At 39.7% G+C, this 19,522-nt stretch overlaps 1 protein-coding gene across 7 annotated transcripts in view; it reads right to left on the bottom strand.

The window, feature by feature from the left end:
* The window catches only part of szt2 (SZT2 subunit of KICSTOR complex), a 421,207-nt gene that overhangs the window by 379,060 nt on the left and 22,625 nt on the right, over positions 1–19,522 (bottom strand). For all 7 annotated transcript variants that reach the window (XM_033622785.2, XM_033622790.2, XM_033622786.2 and 4 more), the window contains exon 6: positions 2,709–2,868. In XM_033622785.2, the coding sequence (XP_033478676.2) occupies positions 2,709–2,868 (160 nt within the window). The remainder of the gene's footprint in view (positions 1–2,708; positions 2,869–19,522) is intronic.

The following is a 19,522-nucleotide window of genomic DNA, read 5'->3' as shown; positions in this document are numbered from 1 at the left end:
TGCAGCTCTAACCTGGAATGGTAGGCTGTTCCACAGCTTTGGGGCCGCCACTGAGAAGGCTCTGTCCCCACGAGTAGAGAGTCTGGACCGAGGTACTGCCAGGAGCAGCTGGTTTGACGACCTAAGTGCTCTAGAACCACTGTGAGGCTGTACAAGCTCTGATAAATAAGACGGTGCCAGACCATTTAAACACTTAAAAACAATTAATAAAACCTTGAACTGGATCCTAAAATTAACAGGCAGCCAGTGCAAAGATGCAAGGGTGGGACTGATGCGATCACGCCGTTTCTTTCCAGTCAGCAGGCAGGCGGCTGCGTTTTGCATCAAATCAAATGATTATGGTTAATAAAAACAAAATCTCACACACCAAATGCCCATCACATTAAAAAAACAAAATTCAAATTCTGAGACAAGCTCTGAAAATTAAATGTCCTTCAAATAAATGAATAAAAGTAGGACTCTTGATCATTTCAATTCAGTGAGTGTCAATGTGCATGTATGCGTGTGGCTGCAGTTGAGCTCAAACCAGTTCAGTTCAGTGAGTGTATGTGGGGTAAACTGACTCAAGAGTAAAGTAACGAGGACGAGGGGTAATATAAATTACTTACGAGAGAAGCCTGGAGAGGGCAGTACAGGGAAACTTATCTGATGGCTACCAATGTATCCAGACAGGTTTCAGAGGTATTTGAACAAGAGTCCCTCCCTTCTACCTGCTCCAGGTATCAGCACACCTTCAGTAGCTTTGGTGTCCAGAAACGTTTACACCATCCAGCTGGTCCTTGTTTTAACTGCTGCTTGCTTTACTTTTCTTTTTTCCAATTTAGTTTTAAAGCAAAGTTGTCCATAAAGTGAAGTAAGCACTTTAATTTCTAGTGTTTTACAATACTCCAGCACTTTAACCCCCAATGTCTCTACATCTACTACTGTCATCTGTCACAACTGATCACAACTACAACAAGATCTATGTACTGGACTCTGCACTGCTACAGGCTTACACACTATCCACACACCCCATACAGCCCCTTCTCCCTGTCTGCTTGTTACCTGGTTGCATCCAGAAACAAGGTGTAAAGCTTACACATACTTAAGGCACTGGAGGCAAAATGATGTGTGCAATATTTCTGTTATGTGTCGCTGGCCGACTCTATAATGCAACGAAAAGACTGTTATGTGTTTTAATGTATCTTATACGGTAATTGTATAATTTATGTGTACTGTATTGATTTTATATTACTTTTTAGGAACTACGCTGATAAACATCTGGCAGGGGACTACCAATGTAAATCAGCTCCTGGCTGCAATTGGGTGCATCTACATTTTCTTTTTTTCTTCTCTTTAAAAGGAATGTTCATTGATGTACAGTGTCCCTTCTTAAACAAATAAACTATTAAACTTAAACTAACTTTAAATCATCTTCTCCTTGAGCCCCTCTTACTCCTGTTCTACCCTTTTTTTCCATTTCCCCTTTCTGCTACAGTCAAAATACTAATTCTCTTAATTTTCTTGTTAAAAACAAAATGATGCAATTTGTTCTGTTAACATTGCCATGTCGACCTGAAAAGCATGAGTAAAATAATGGAATGGAACCAGCATCAACTTCAAGCCATCACAGTTCACACCGAACTTAAAGGCAATCAATCAGTCAATCAATTCCTGTGAAATGTTATCCTGTAAGTTCCTTCAATGTGTGCATTAAAAAAGACTTGCTAATAGTGTAAGCCAGTGTCTTTATTTAGGATGTATCCTTGTATCCTAAGGGTAGAAGCTCCTCCTGAGCCTCCCAGCACTGCTTGGTGTATCCAGTACCTTCTTCCTGACCTCAGCAGGGAGAAAAGGCTGTTCAGAGGGTGGGATCTTATGTGACTTTCCTGGCCCTAAATTTGCAGCACCATTTAACCAGGATGATTTTTCTATATGTCAATTTGACAGAGCAGAGGACTCTGTTAAGAGAGGGAGAGGAGGGGTGTGCTTTACGGTGAGTAAGGACCGATGTGATGGTGAAAAAATATGAGGTGCTGTCCAGTTTCTGCTGTAGATCACTGCTATATGCCATTCAGAGGTGAATGCTAAGTGGCGCTGCCTGTGTTCAGGTGGAGTAACCATATGGCCATCTTGCTGAAGTCGGAATGCGTCGACTGTTTAATCATTCCGCAGCCTGAGACCATGGATTAGCAAAACCATCCTGAAACGTGGACAATTATAAAGCAGCAGCTAAAAATGCGAATTAGCAAAAAAGGACAAATTTAAGAACACAAGTTAAAGGAGCTGATGGGATCACATTTCACTAGAGCTGGACCTTGTATAATTCCATGTAACAAATGATTGATTGGTTGATTGGTTGACTGACTGGTTTACTGGTTGATTGATTGATTGGTTGATTGACTGACTGATATAGAGGAGCTGTTTAGTGAAATTTAAACTTACATATTTTCCACAATTCATTACCTTTCTTTGCTGCTGTTTTTTACAGCATTGTATTAGTGCACATATATATTTTAAAATAACTGTACAATTCTAATATGCCAACAAATAAACAAAGATGCAGTAGCTACCCAGTCAAAAGCCTGGTTTTTAGAGGTATTTGGACTCCTTCAAAGAGCTTGTATGAAAAAAATTTGCGACTCTGCAAGAGAGGAACTCCTAACCTTGTAGACAGAACCTTAATTGAGAAACTAAATGACAGCTCTGAGTAAATACATCAAACCTACCTGCACTGGAGTTTGGGGGCAGCAACTGAAGGGCCAGGATGCCCTGGCGTACCATGCTGACCAGACCCATATCGGCTGACACCATGGAAATCCCTTGCTTCCTGTGGGGCTGATCCAGGTTGTTGCTAAAGAGGTCTGAGCTTTGGATTGGCTCCACAGACTAAAGGCACAGGAAAAAAAATACATTACTCTATATCTTCAACACTAAACGCTAACAAATACACAAGATTTGACTCAAGCAGGTCCTTAACAGGTAGTAACACATGTGAAGTGCATGTTAAATGTCATTAAAGCGCCAAATCCAGAACAAGACAAATGACAAAATAAGTGCTGTAGATGTAGAACTCATGAGGGTCAAGATGTTCACCAGTTTGGGTTGACAAAGTTCTTCCTTGTCATTTGAAAGACAAACAGGGTGCCTCCTCTGAAAGAGTCAGAGTCCTTTCATCTTCTTTTTTTTTTTTTTTAAGATTTTTTTTGGGCATTTTTCAGCCTTTAATTGACAGATAAGCGTGAAAGGGGGAGAGAGAGAGGGAGTGACATGCAGCAAAGGGCCACAGGCTGGAGTCGATACCCGGCCACCGCGGCAACAGCCTTGTACATGGGGCGCCTGCTCTACCACTAAGCCACCGATGCCCCGTCCTTTCATCTTCTGCGAATATCTTGAACTGTAGTCAATTGGAGAGGGGTCGGGGATAGAGAAGGGCCACACCTCCGTCCCATCTGCAGTGCTAATAATAGGGCTCAAAAGGGTGACGTAGCGGAGGTGGAAAAACCGCAATGCATTGTGGGCTTTGCGGGCAATTGGGAAGTTGTTTACGTTTCGCAACGCTACACTTGTGTTCTGTTGTTGTTGTTTTAGCATTTTAAATGTAACGGTATCGTTTGAAAATGGTGCAGACTTGCTGTGTCATTTTAACTGCCACAATCATTCTCACAATCGCTACGGGAAGAAGATCGATGGGCTATATAATGTGATATATTTTGATAGCAAAAATAGAACTAGATACAAATCTAACACAGCTGTGCAGTCAGGACTTTTAATCCCGTTTAAAAAAAAAAAAAAAAAGTACACATCTTGATGTCACTAAAAACATTGTTTCTCAGTTGTTTCTCTTGTTGTTCTAAATTGTGGTTAAGAAGTTAAAGTTAAAAATAAAGATAAACTCCATGTTGTGCCCGACCATGTATGACTATGGAGAGTTAGAGATTTATGGTGTGAAAATGCCCTAATTCTGAAATAAATAACCGAGAAGCCCATACATATTTACCACATAAATGCAGAGTGGATTTCAGGCTTCAAAATATTTTTTGTTTGAAATAAATTGGTGGGCGGCACGGTGGTGTGGTGGTTCATTCAAGTACATGAAACTCGGTTCATGTGGTGTGTCACTGGAGCAAAGATGATTTGTTCATTGGACACGTGAACATGTCCTGTAAGTTCAGCTCTCATGGAAAACAGTGGCTGAGACTGCATGTTCTTTCTTCTATAGAACAAAGAGAGCCATTTTGCACTCAACTTCCCAGGGTGCTTCATCTATCACACCTCAGTGTGACATCCTGCCCATGGACCAAGCTTCAAATATGATTGGCCATTGTGACGTGTGACCCCATGGAAGGTCACTAAGCAACCAAAAGAAGAATGTTACTGCTCTTCTTTCTCTCTTCTCCTCAGACCGCCACAGAGGATGGTCATGGGTGGTAGCTGGACCGGCTAGCCCCTATGTCCACCTTGTCTCACCTTACCTTCCAGCAGGACCTAAAAAACAAAGCTCTCTGATTGGAACGTGGCCTGCACAAGCAGCCACACTGAACTGTTGTGGATGAATTCGTCGCCCTCAAACAAAAGATTAGTCTGTGGTGTTGGTAAAAATTCAGTAAAACTTGCTTCCAATAAAACCAAAGACAGTTCAGAGCACTCTGATGAAAAACCAGAAGGCTGATCAGAAGTCCAATGACAGAAGGTTTATTCTTTGTTTAAAGATGACATCCAAATAAACCCATTTGATTTGGTGGTCCAAACCAAGAACTGAACTCAAAAGGCTCGGGTACTGACCTTCATACTTGGTCTCTCTCTCTCTTTCTTTTAACCAATCATATGTATAGAACTACTCTTATTTTTTCTAATTCATATACATCACAACATCACTTCTACATCACTTGGCTCCTGAAAGACCCCTGGAAATCCCCTCAAACCGGTTGAAACTGGTTGGGCAGGTTGTTTTTCTCAAGTGTCGACCTATGCAGTTTTCGTCTTCCCTTATCTTACCCCCTCCCCTCATGTATCCAGGTCTGAGTTGGTGTGTATGTTGCGGGTGCTTGGACTGGCCCTGGGATATTTGTATTTCCCAGACCGTGCATGTACTATGGTGTCTATTAGCCTGCCAGTGGGCCCTAGTCTCCCAGTGCTCCCTCGTTCTCCTGGCTTGCTTATACTATAGAGTGTGCCAGTAAACCCGGAACCCCGTTAGTGCTTTTAGCACTTCCGGTTCTCTCGTCTAAAAGTCAATACGTTTTTTGAATGGGATTTTGGTAAAATGCCTCAAATAAGGTCTGTGGTTAACAAAAGCTTAAACTAGTTTCAGGTTTTGTTCTACGACATAAAACACGTCAGTAAATAGCCAACTTGTGAATTTTGAAGCTTTTACGTGTCGTAAAAAAGGCGGTTGCTAACAAGTTGCTCAATACGACTACAAACCCTGTCAGGGACATTAAACGTCATCACCCCCGAACAGGCGAGAGTGCTGTCAGTCCGCCATTACAGCTTCTTATTTAGCTTAAACAGTCCGATTTCCCCATTATACAATGTTTTTAAAATAAAGCGGCCGAAATCAGTTGACATCAAGAGTCATGCGACCGTGGAGTAGTCATGTAGTCCGTTAAAGCCTAACGTTAGCTTTCTTACTTCTGGCGATCGCATTTAAGCTTCAAATGCAGTATGAAAGGTGTTCATATGTGACGATTATCTCGCTGAAAAAAACCTGTAAGTATCATAAACTTGTGTTAGCCACAGAGCTTATTTTCTGACATAATCCGCTGACATAAACACAATGCAAAAATCACATTCATTTACTCTTCCGGGAACAAGCGTGATGCTAAACTTCCGGGTTTTGACGTCAGCCCTGGCACACTCAATAGGGGCTTCATTCTACTGTTATATTTGGATTCACACAGTAATGTCATATTGATGATGTAGTAGTGATGTATTGATGACACAGTGGTAACATATTGATTACATATTGATAATGCACTGATAATACAACTCAACACACAGTGATTATGCTTAGATTTTGGTGCTCTTGATTAGCTTTTAACTCAATTTGATAAGATGATATACATGTACACATATACGCATGCATATATACATACACATATATGTATGTCTACATACATACATACATATATATATATATTTATTTATTTATTTAGATATATTTATTTAGATATATACACTGAACAAAAATATAAACACTTTTGTTTTTGCTCCCATTTTTCATGAGCTGAACTCAAAGATCTAAAACATTTTCTATACACACAAAAGACCATTTCCCTCAAATATTGTTCACAAATCTGTCTAAATCTGTGTTAGTGAGCACTTCTCCTTTGCCGAGATAATCCATCCCACCTCACAGGTGTGGCATATCAAGATGCTGATTAGACAGCATGAATACTGTACAGGTGTGCCTTAGGCTGGCCACAATAAAAGGCCACTCTGAAATGTGCAGTTTTATCACACAGCACAATGCCACAGATGTCGCAAGTTTTGAGGGAGCGTGCAATTGGCATGCTGACTGCAGGAATGTCCACCAGAGCTGTTGCCCGTGAATTGAATATTCATTTCTCTACCATAAGCCGTCTCCAAAGGCATTTCATACAATTTGGCAGTACATCCAACCGGCCTCACAACCGCAGACCACGTGTAACCACACCAGCCCAGGACCTCCACATCCAGCATGTTCACCTCCAAGATCGTCTGAGACCAGCCACCCAGACAGCTGCTGCAACAATGGGTTTGCATAACCAAAGAATTTCTGCACAAACTGTCAGAAACCGTCTCAGGGAAGCTCATCTGCATGCTCATTGTCCTCATCGGGGTCTCAACCTGACTGCAGTTCATCGTCATAACCGACTTGAGTGGGCAAATGCTCACATTCGATGGCATCTGGCACGTTGGAGAGGTGTTCTCTTCACAGATGAATCCCGGTTTTCACTGTTCAGGGCAGATGGCAGACAGCATGTGTGGCGTCGTGTGGGTGAGCGGTTTCCTGATGTCAACGTTGTGGATCGAGTGGCCCATGGTGCAGGCGTATGTTATGGACAACGAACACAGGTGCATTTTATTGATGGCATTTTGAATGCACAGAGATACCGTGACGAGATCCTGAGGCCCATTGTTGTGCCATTCATCCACGACCATCACCTCATGTTGCAGCATGATAATGCACGGCCCCATGTTGCAAGGATCTGTACACAATTCCTGGAAGCTGAAAACATCCCAGTTCTTGCATGGCCAGCATTCTCACCGGACATGTCACCCATTGAGCATGTTTGGGATGCTCTGGATCGGCGTATACGACAGCGTGTTCCAGTTCCTGCCAATATCCAGCAACTTCGCACAGCCATTGAAGAGGAGTGGACCAACATTCCACAGGCCACAATCAACAACCTGATCAACTCTATGCGAAGGAGATGTGTTGCACTGCGTGAGGCAAATGGTGGTCACACCAGATACTGACTGGTTTTCTGACCCCCCCCAGACCCCTCCAATAAAGCAAAACTGCACATTTCAGAGTGGCATTTTATTGTGGCCAGCCTAAGGCACACCTGTACAATATTCATGCTGTCTAATCAGCATCTTGATATGCCACACCTGTGAGGTGGGATGGATTATCTCAGCAAAGGAGAAGTGCTCACTAACACAGATTTAGACAGATTTGTGAACAATATTTGAGGGAATGTTTTAGATCTTTGAGTTCAGCTCATGAAAAATGGGAGCAAAAACAAAAGTGTTGCATTTATATTTTTGTTCAGTGTATATTCACACGCACATGATTAAATAGCTGTTTAAAACAAAACCTCAACAGAACTTTCCAGTACAAGAAACCAGACAAGTCTACATATTACTTTTCAAAGCAAAGGAGAACAAAGTCAAGTTAGCGCCAAACTTCTAACTCTGCATGGATACCAAGTGACTGGCATGACCGCATCTGGAACCTCCTTCTCTAAACCAGGCTCATCCACAACGGACAACCACCGGCTTAAAAGCAGCATCATAAGGCAACTCTTTCCTTCATTCGTAGACTGGTAACGTAACAACTGGAAATAGAGGTAGTACAACAGTACAGGCTATGCAAGAGTGTTAACCTTCATGTATGTGTAACATATTGATTTGATGTTTTACATGCATTATTGTTGCCACCTTTTTTGTCGTTAGGTTATTGGGTAGTTTGCTCCTCCAAAGCTAAGTTGATTTTAGTTTGCTAATCCTTTGCAAAGACAGAGTCTTGCATGCAACTAAACCTACATTTAACTAACCCAGGTACCTAGGACATAGGACTTCCAGTTATGGTGCGATGCTGACAAGCCGCATTACACTTGGCTCCTCACTAACTTTCTGAAAACTCCTGTTAAAACGACCAAAGGCTCGAGTATTGGTTTGAACACTTGAAGAGGTTCTGTGGGAGTTAATGCCATCCAAAAAATCCAGACATAGACAACAATCACTGAAAACAACGGTGGAAATAAGCATGATGACCACATGTGCTAAAGGAGCAGCAGGAGATGCTAGTGCTGCTACAAATGCTAGTGAAGACTAAGCCGTAGCTGGTGTGCCTACAAACAGCGACATCCTGGGGTGCACATAAGGAAGATATCAACACACAATCTGCCAATATGATGGAAGCAATAAACAACATTTAAAACGACATACTGTCACACAATGGAAATGCTGAAAAACAAGATCCAAGACCAAGAAGACCGAGCAAGACGCTCTAATCTGAGACTAGTTGGTCTTCCCAAAAAAACCAAAGGTCCAAATATGTGCAGCTTTCTGGAAAATTGGCTACCTAAAGTGCTGGGGGACTCCTTAATCCCTTAACCAGTCATTGAAAGGGCGCACAGGGTAGGCCAGGTAAATCCAAACCGGCCTTCGTCACCCAGATCGACTGTCATGAATCTTCTCAACTATCAAGACTGGGAGAAGATACTGAGAGCAGCCAGAAACCTGAAAGAAGTGCGGTAAGAAAATCATCTAGTTGGCTTCTATCCTGACTTATCAGCTGAGACCCGCCAGCTTCAGCACCTATTTGACAGAGTAAAGGCCCGGTTCTGAGCCTTGAACGTCCACTACGGGATGCTGTACCCGGCCAACCTGGTGATCACCCATGGCGGACAGCGCACGGTCTTCAGATCCGTCCCAGAGGCCAAGAAATATCTTCACAGTATCCAGTCTTCTTCAGGAGAGTCACCGAGACCCAAGCCCTGACGTTGTCTAAAGTATTCCACATTTACTCTTTTTTTCTGCTGCCTTTGACTTTTTTTCTTAGTAATCCTCATCTCAAATGCTAAAAGGTATGTTGGACTACATACAGGTGATTAATAACGGTGTTTAATATGAGACAGTGCAAGCACTTTTCTTTCTCTCTCTCTCTTTCTGTCCCTCTTTTTACCTTTGCGCACTGCACCTGTGGATCAGTGTTAAATCACCAAATGGACAATTTTATGTGAAAATTTGGCTTTCCACACATCAAGGGCTAAATAATTGAAGGCAATATAAGGGACAATTGTTAAGATTTAAGTAGGAGTGAACTCCTTATTGCTTTTTTTATTTAGTCTATTGTTATTTTTTCCCTCTTCTTTCAAATATCGGTAAGTTGAGCTCACGGTCTTTTGTTATTTCTTAGCAAGCCTATAAAGGATGTGTCGGTGTGCAGAATACGTTGCTCCTCTTAACATGGATCAACCGTTCTACATAACGGGATTCTATTACTTTTTGGTTTTTTTTATGTGTGCTTCGTTTGGGGAAGTTCATGAGGGAGTTTTTAGTTTAGTTTAATTTAGTTTAGTTACTTTGTCTCAACACAGAAACATAAGAAACAGCACCAGATGTCCACAATCCTTCCATCTCGCAACCCTACACACACACACACACACACACACGCCATTTGCACTACTGCACTACTAATATTGCACTCCCCCATTCAATCACTAGGCCTACTTCTATTGCACAAATTAATTCATTGGAGTCCTTTCTATTGCATTTCCCTATACTATCAGTTTTATTGCACAATCCCTTTACAATCTCTCACTTAAACACACACCCACGCACACACACACTATCTTGCATTATTTAGCAAGGTAGGTATAAAGGACAGTTTGTATCTATTCAACTTACAGTTTGGTACCCTGTACCTTTTGCCTGAGGGCAACAACTCATACTCGCTGTGAAGGATGTGGTTTGGGTCACCAGCAATTTTGCGGCCTTGCCTCCTCACCATGTCCTCAAATATCTCCTGGAGAGAGGATGGGGGTGGCATGCCGATAATTTTTCCTGCTTGTCCAATCAAATTCTGGAGTTGTGCTTTCAATTTAACAGGGAAGTTACCAAACCAGATCCTGGGATCGAAGATCAACTCTTTTGTCTTCACTTAACAAGGTTAAGTGAAGACAAAAGAGTTGTGCTAAGAGGTTGTGCTCCTCACACCACTTAAAAACATCAGCTAATTCTGATCTATAGATTGATATGTCTGAATCCCAGGTCAGTAGACTTAACAAGGCTGTATCATCAGAATATTTTATGATGTAGTTACATGAATGCTGGCTTCAACAGTTATTTGTATATAATGTAAAAAAAAGGCGGAACTTACACAGCCTTGTGGGCCCCTGTACTTATTTCCAAAGTATTAGAGAGGGTTGAATTGACCCTCACCCTTTGCTGTCTCTTAGTGAGAAATGCAGAGTACCATCTAATTGAGTAGAGATTCACATTACATTCTAACAGCTTTCTTAACATGATCTGAGGAAGAATCGTGTTAAATGTGGAGGAAAAATCCATGAACAGGAGCCTCGCATATGCCATGTTATTTTCCAAGTGTTTTAATAAAAAATGGGTTGTTGTGTAAAGAGCGTCATCCGTTCCTCTATCGTTTCTATACGCAAACTAGTAGGGATCCAGGAGATGCTGAACCTCGTCCCTCACTTTCCTTACCATTATACGTTCAAATGACTTCATAACTGCCTAAGTAAGCACTACTGGTTGAAAATCACTATTTTCCTGTGGGCAGGGTTTCTTGGGAATTGGAATAATTATCGCTGATGTCCACAGTCTGGGTATTTCTCCTGTGTCGGCTGAGTGCTGATACAGGGGACTCCAGGCTGGGGTCAGTTCCTCCGCAAATGTTTTGAGCATAAAGGCTGTGATACCGTCTGGCCCACAGGCTTTTTTTATGTTCAATTTCTTGAAGACTTTAGTCACATCTTCGTGTCTATTATTATTCTGTCATCTGTTTCACATACTACTGTATCCAGCAGGTCCCTGCACTTCTCAATGTTAGTCTCAGCATTCGAGTCAAATCTTTTTTAAAAGTTATTTAGCTCATTTGCCTTCTCACTTTCATTTATCATATGCATTTCTTTCTTCCCAGTTTTCATATTAGTCATTTCCCTTGTTGAGTCCCAGATTTCCGTAGAGCTCTTTGAGGAGTAGGCCTCCCTGACCCGCTTACTATGTTGTTCCCTAGATGCTTTTAACTTCCTTTTAATTCTCTCTGAGCCTCTCTCAGACCTACTGAGTCTTTATTCCTAAAGGCTTCCTTTTTTCTTTGGATGCACTTCTTAATGTCAGGTGTGGTATATTCTTTGATATTTGGATATTTCCTGATAATATTTTTAGGAATAATATTATCAACACAGAAATGTATATAGTCTGTAATTGCCTCTGCAGCAGAGTGTACATCATTGTCCTCATAAAAAACATCCCAGTTTGTAGAGAAGAAACAGCCCCTCAACTTTTCCTTGTCTTCTTCTTTCCAGACACTGATGGTTTTAGAGACAGGTTTACTTCTCTTGATGGCTGGTTTGAAGATGGGGATAAGCTGAATAGTGTTATGGTCCGAGTTTAAGAGGAGGGGGTCTGATTCTAGCAGCATATGTTTTAATCTTTAATGTTGCCGTAGCACTTGTCAAGGATATTATTTCGACGTGTGCTATTTTTTACATATTGCTGGAATCCAGGAAGAGCCTGTTCTAACTTGCAATGGTTTACATCTCCGACAACAAAAATCGACGCATCAGGTTTATTTCTTAGTTGCTCATGAACATGGTCTGCTATACAGGGTAGTTGGGATCTCAGCATATTGTTTTTTGTTTTGGGTTACTTTATCATATTTCTTTATGTTCAGGGTCATGCTATTCTAAAGCAATAAAAAGAGTACATATCATTATTATGTTTGAGATTGCTCTATGCATTGAACTGATAGTTTTATTATTTCAATATGTTTAATGGTTCACAGTTAAAGATATCCCTAGCTGGAATACAAGAGGACTGAACAATCTGACAAAACTCAAACAGGTGCTGAATAGAATTAAACAAATAATCCAATATAATTTTCATACAGGAAACACACCTACCCAATGAAGACATTAAAAATGTAAGTAGAAGGTGGCCAGGAAAAATATATTCAGCTTGCTTTACTTCTCATGCCAGAGGTGTCATGATATTGATTCACAAATCAGTTCCTTTTCTGCTAAAAAACAAATACATAGACCCATCTGATAGATATATTATACTCAATTGCGCCATGGTATCCATTCAAATCAATTAAATAAATGTATATGCCCCCAATGTCGACGAACCCTTCTTTTATTAAGATCGCTTCCTTTCCCTATCATCATACCCTGGTCAGTGTATAATCAGTGGTGACTTCAATTGTGCGCTGGACCCGATACAAGATCGCTCTACAGGTAATGATACTTCTCATCAACAAACCAGAAAAACAATTAAGAAATATATGTGTGATTTAAAATTAATAGATATTTGGAGACAACTTAACCCTATTAAGAAAGAATACTCTTGCCTCTCAAACACATAAAAAACATATTCTGGGATTGATTATTTTCTGATCTCTAACTGCCTATTATCAAATGTTGAAAAATGTTGGTACGATAGTATATTGCTCTCTGATCATGCTCCAATCTCCTTTATACTGCAGGTATCCAATATACTCACCTCAACACCAAGATTTCGTTTTCAGCCTAGGTGGCTTCAAAACCCTGATTTTGTCAAGTTCCTTGAGGGGAAAATAGATGACTTATTTACTTTCAACACAAATCAAACCAGTGCATCAAAAAAGTGGGAAGCATTTAAAGCTTATGTAAGAGCTGAGATAATAAGCTTTAATAAACATAAATCTAAATTATATTATACCCAACTGAACTTTATGGAAAAAAAGTTAAGGAATTAGAAAACCAGCTATATCATAGTGTCAATCAAGAAAAAGAGAGGGAACTACTACAATTAAAATGTCAGTACAATGAACTAACTACTAATACAATCGCCTACAGCTTGATGTGGTTAAATCAGTCATATTACGATCAAGGGGAGAAAGCTGGAAAGGTCCTGGCATGGAGGATTAAAAAGGTACAGACAGACAGACAGAGCTATTAATTTGATCGAAACTGAGGAAGGAAAGAATCGAATCGATCCAGTTGAAATAAATGCTGCGTTGACAAATTATTATAAAGAGCTATATAAATCTGAATACCCAAATAACCCAGAAAAACAAAATGGCTTTCTTAACCAGCTTAGATTTCCAACCCTAACCGAAGAAGCTAAAACTAATCTTGGAAAAAAAATATGCATCGAAGAATTAATAGAAGCTCTGAAGGGCTTGAATAGTGGAAAGGCACCTGGACCCGATGGCTTGCCCACAGAAATATATATATGATGTTTTCAGGAAAGCTGTTCCCACATCTCCTGAATGCATTTAATGAATCCTATGAAAAAGGGATATTACCTCCATCCTTAAGATCTGCAGTGATCAGGTGGAAAAAAAATTTTCAAAACCTTTTAAACTCTGTAGATCCACATGCCAGGGTTGCCCTATGTCACCTCTTTTATTTTTATTTGCCATTGAACCCTTAGCCATGGCCATTTGTCAGTCTTCTGAAATCACAGGTATAATAATAGGAGAGACACTGCATCTTCTAGCCCTTTTCGCAGATGATGTTGTTTTGTTTTTGATGAACCTAAATACTTCAATTAAATCACTGCATTAACTTTTGAATGCATTCGGACAATTTTCTGGCTAAAAAACTAATAACAATAAAAGTACTCTATTATTACTAAACAAAGAAGAGAGAGACAACATCCGACAATTCATACAGTTTGCTTTAGCCCCTGATGGATTCACTTATTTAGGAATTAAAATAACCCCTGACATTGAAAATATTATATCAGCCAATTATAATCCCTTGGTGAAAGAAGTAATGGAAATGTTAGTGAGATGGAGCCCTTTGCCTATTTCTATGGTAGGACGCATCAATTTTATCAAAATATCGATTTTATCCAAATTTCTATATTTGTATCAATCAATTCCACTTCCCCTGCCACCCTCCTTTTTCTCTACACTAAGAAAAAGCTTTACTCGCTTTATATGGAACAATAAACACCCTTGACTTCGTCCCAGTTTACTTTATTTGCCATATCATCGGGGAAGGCTTAAACTACCCAATATGAAACTTTATTACTGGGCAGCCCAGCTTCGGGCAGCCATGTTTTATTTTCTCCCTGAAGAGGTTCCAGCCTGGGTTGAAACTTGTGAGCATATGAAATATGGAATATGTTGACTCGCGAGATGACATCAGCTGGCATTCAGAGCAGTCTTAGGCTTGTGCTTTCTACTCACAGTGATTACTTCTACATATGTTTACCCCATTATTTGAAACTTTGACCATGTATAATGTGAGCAGCCGATATTTTAACATTATATACATATATGTATATTATATATGTGATGAGGAAAAAAGCATGCAATGCAACGCAATGCATGATAAGTCCCCTTTAAAAAGAGTTAATAAAGCAGTAAAGAATAAATAAAAGAGTAATTAATGTCTCATTCCTGTCTTTTCTTATTTCCATTGTAGCAGCAAGGTCTGGTGTAGAGTCCTTTCTTAAATTTAGGGAAGTAAAAGAGAGGGAGAGAAAGACATTCTTTTCAAAGACACGTCTTAGGTCTAAGAAGGAACAGAAAACAGTGAAGGTATGCTCACACACCAGTAACCATGTAGACTCATATAAAGTCAAATGACAGATTATATAGCTGTGTTACATTTTATTGATTTCCATTTTATTCTCTTCTCTTTCTTACTGTAGATGGAAATACTTCCGAATCAGATCCTCTTATGTGGTACTGTCCAATGCTGACCCTGACAAACAAAGGGAGAAAAAGATAAAGAGACAACATTTTTCAGTCTGCAGCACATTATCCAGTCTGCAGAGAAGACCTTCAGCTGCAATCTGCCGTCTCTTGTGGACTTGTACACGTTGGGCCTCATTCTGCAAACAAATTTTGAACTTCCTCAGACCATGCACATGCACAAATTATGACAGCCTGGCTGTCTTACAAAATATTGAAACTTGTCTTTTAACTAAATGTAAAGCATATCAAAACCACATTCATTAAAAAAAACTGATTTTCCTTGTTTTTAGGATTTTAATATAAATGTCATGATAATCTGTTTCCTATGTTAATAGGAATATGTCATAATCAATGCTGGGTGAAAGTCCTTGCTGGATGTAATCACTTTCACCATCATGTTTTTTATCCCACTTGTGCATATTTTCTACAATTGCGGTGAGCCTCTGATCTTGGATTATTGCAGCCCATGGAGTTTTTATTATGAGTAGCAAAAGCGTCTTTTCTGTCCTCCTCGGACTCGGGCAGTGCAGCGTTGTGTCCACGGTACAGAATGAATGGGAGGAGGTGGCACTTAGCGCTGATAGACAGCAGGCAAATCAGAGAAAACATTATTTCATGATTGTTTCACAGCGGTTCAGCTCTAAACACTAATATATAATATTTAATTTTATATCCGAAAAACTAATATCAAATTATTTATGATCTGAGCTGTTAAAAGTCTATAATGAATAAGTCTACAATATAATCATGACCTCTGTATTATAAATTAAAAAATGTTCAGAAAAGTAGGCCTCCGAACTGAAACCTGGGGTGTCCCGGAAAGTAACGTTAGTTACAGTAACGTTAGCTAACATTACTACTACGGATACATTACTCGTGTAGAACTCAAAGTCTCTAGCACGCTAACGTCAGTTGTGTAAATCAGCTTCACTTTCATTCAACTTTCATTATACAGTAAAAGATGAGGGCCACATGTGAAAAACAAGAAGGAAAGAAAAATAAAAAAGAATACGTACCTTTCTGTGTTGCCTGTGCCGGCTCCAACTTTCCTCCAAACATAACTTTCTTCTTCTCACTCAGTCGTCTGCTCCATATGTTGATACGTCCGTTGTCTGTCTCTCAGGTGGGAGCTCAGCACTGCCCCTGGAGGCCTGGAGCACTTCCGTTGTATGAGTGGCTATTCAGTGTTTTCTTATTTGCAGCGCGTTTCAGTATATGCAGCACGTTTCTGTATATGCAGCGTTTTCCCGTTGCAATTGTTGTCTCATATGCAGCGCGCTTCTCTATTTGCAGTGCGTTTCTGTATATGCAGCACGTTTCTGTATTTGTAGCATTTTCATTTGCATTTGTTTTCTTATATGCAGTGCATTTCTCTATTTGCAGTGTGTTTCTGTATTTGCATCGCGTTTATCCTCGTCGGCCACCGTAAATATCGCTGTGAGCTAACCGTTATGAACACCATTTGAAACATGTGACATCTAGTATCCAAAGAATGTTTGTGGCAATGGTGGTTGCATTTAGATGAAGACTTTTGGAGATATAGATGTTTTTTTTTGTGATCAAATGTTTTCATTTAAATTTTCTTTTTATAAGCAGTGGCATCAACAATTATGTCAAACAAACATTATACACATATTTACCGCCCCCCACCCTACCCACCCTCGGACCTGAACACTTTGATGACAATATAGATAGCACAGACTGGACAAGGATAGCTGAAACAAGGTGTATCAATTAAAATTCATCTTTCAAGTCTGGCTTTAATTTGATCTGCTGCCATATGTCAAAATAAAATATTTTGTTGTTTTGCATTATGGATTCGGGCTGTAGATATTTCTAGATAGATAATATCAAGTAAAGTTAAATACCAGTGGGAGATGTTAAGTGTGTGTGGTGGTTTCCATCTTACTGCAATTATTTTTTTTGCTGCTGTTAGGCCATCAAGTAATATTCGTTTTTTACATTGTGATGTATCAATTGTGGATAAGTTATTTAAATTAAGTGTTTGAGGGTTAACTGGAATAATTTATGCTGTTATTGAAGATAGTGCAGCTGCAACCTGCTGCCAGAAGCTGGCAACAGGTTGGCATTCCCAGATCGTATGCATGAAAGTCCCTGGTTTATTCTGAGGGCATAGTGTACATAAAGAATTATCCAGGATCTTCATACGGTAAAGCTTACAGGGTGTTAAATAAGTTCTGTGCACAAACTGGTAATGTATAAGCTGGTGATCTGGGTTTCTGGAAGATGCTATTATATTAGCCCATACATCATTCCAGTCGTGGTTTGGATCCCAATCTGGTATGTCCCTTCTCCATTTTGCATCTAGGGCTAAAGGTTTATATGAATTTTTAAAAATGTATTGGTATATAGTAGTGACCACGCCCCTTGTTTTTAACTTGTCTATTAGCACAAATAAGGGATGTTCAGATAAATTGACATCATTAGGTACACCTTGCGCCTTAAGTGCGGCCCTAATCTGCAAGTAAAAAAAGAAAGATGTATTCTGTAAATCAAAACTAGACTTGATGTCTTGAAATGTGCGCAGGCCATTTCCATCATAGATGTCCCTAAGCAGATGAATCCCCCGATCTCTCCATTGTGGGAACTGGATGGGTCTGCCCCCAATTCATAAGCTAAAATTGTTAAAAATTGGGGTATTCAGATGCCACTGAGTTTTAATATTACATAGCTTTTCCACACAATGCCATGTTGAGATCAGATGAGCTATGATTGAACCAAATTGTAATTTGCAGATTTTAGTTGGTAAATTAGATAACAGCACCTCTCTGAGAGACCAAGGATGCACTATGTATTCCTCCAGTGTACGCCACGAGACATTAGCTGTGGGATTAAAACATATAGTGAGTGGGCGAAGGGTAAAAGCCCAGGAGTAGAATTTAAAATTAGGCAATGACAATCCTCCATCCCTTCTATTTCGATCGAGAGTAGAAGTTTTCAGTCGAGGCCTCTTGTCCTTCCAGATAAATTTGTTAATGTCTTTATGTAATTTTTCCCAACTTCCCGCTGGGGGAGCAAGCAGTAACATGGAACTTACAAAATTAATTCTAGGTAGCACATTCATCTTTATAATAGCTATACGAGCCTGTAATTCGTTTGGTAGATTCATCCATCTATCAAAATCATATTTAATTTTCAGCATATAGAGATATAGAATGTTGAGTATTGTGAATTGAGATTGGGCAAATATTGTCTGCTTGGCACACTGCTTGAGCTAATGGTTCAAGTGATAAAGCAAATAAAAGTGGACTCAAAGGGCAACCTTGTCTTGAGGACCCAGAAACATCAAATAAAGAAGAGCAATTTTTGCCTGTCAAGACCATTGCAGATGGATTGGTATACAACACTTTAATCATTGATATAAACCCCTTTCCTAATCCCATTTTCTGTAGTGCAGACCCCAAGTAGGACCACTTGAAGCGATCAAATGCTTTCATTGCATCCAAAGACAACACTGCTGCTGAATTATTCTTCCCTACTGAATCCAAAATATGTAGTAGCCGTCTAACATTGTCACAGGCCAGGCGGGATATAATAAAACCTGTTTGATCACAGTGAACAAGTGTAGTCATGTGAGCTTGTAGTCTGCGGGCAAGGACCTTGGCAAAGATCTTAACATCACTGTTCAATAATGACAGCGGTCTATAATTGCTACATTCAGTTGGGTCCTTATCTTTTTTTAATAATACAGATATTAAAGCAATATTAATATTCCTAGAGAATGAGCCCTTTTCTATAGAGTAATTTATCATATTTAGAAGCAATGGACCAAGAGTATTCTAAAATGTTAATAAATTCAGGTGGAATCCCATCTATTCCAGGTGATTTTCCTGTTTGCATTTCTCTCACAGATTGTTCTAATTCTTCTAATGATATAAGATCAGCCAGTTTCTTAGCTTCTTCTTCAGATAAGCAAGGTAGTTCTAGTTTATTAAGAAATGCATCACAGGCAGATTTATTATACACTACTTCTGATTTATAAAGCTCAGCATAAAATGATTGAAATACCGAGTTTATTTGTTTGGGTTCTGTTACCAACATCCCATCTTTAGATTTAATGGTTAGAATGTCAGCAAATTGATCGCTGGATTGAAATTTCATAGCTAATAAATGACTCGGTCTGGATCCATGAAAATAATATTTCTGTCTTACTCTGTGAATATGAACTTCTGACTGAGACCTGTTTAGGGAATTTATTTCTTTTTTAACAGGCTCTCGTTGTATGGCTATGCTATCTGAATAACTATTTTGTAATGTATGATCTAATTCTGCATATTTAGATTCAAGTTTCTTCAATTTGTGAAGTCTATCTTTTTTTAGATTGGAGGAAAATAGAATAACATTATTCCGGATAAATCCTTTAGTAGCATCCCAGAG

The sequence above is a fragment of the Epinephelus lanceolatus genome, chromosome 6 (genome assembly GCF_041903045.1).
Source record: "Epinephelus lanceolatus isolate andai-2023 chromosome 6, ASM4190304v1, whole genome shotgun sequence".
NCBI lineage: Eukaryota > Metazoa > Chordata > Actinopteri > Perciformes > Serranidae > Epinephelus > Epinephelus lanceolatus.
This window is presented reverse-complemented; position numbering and strand designations above follow the sequence as displayed.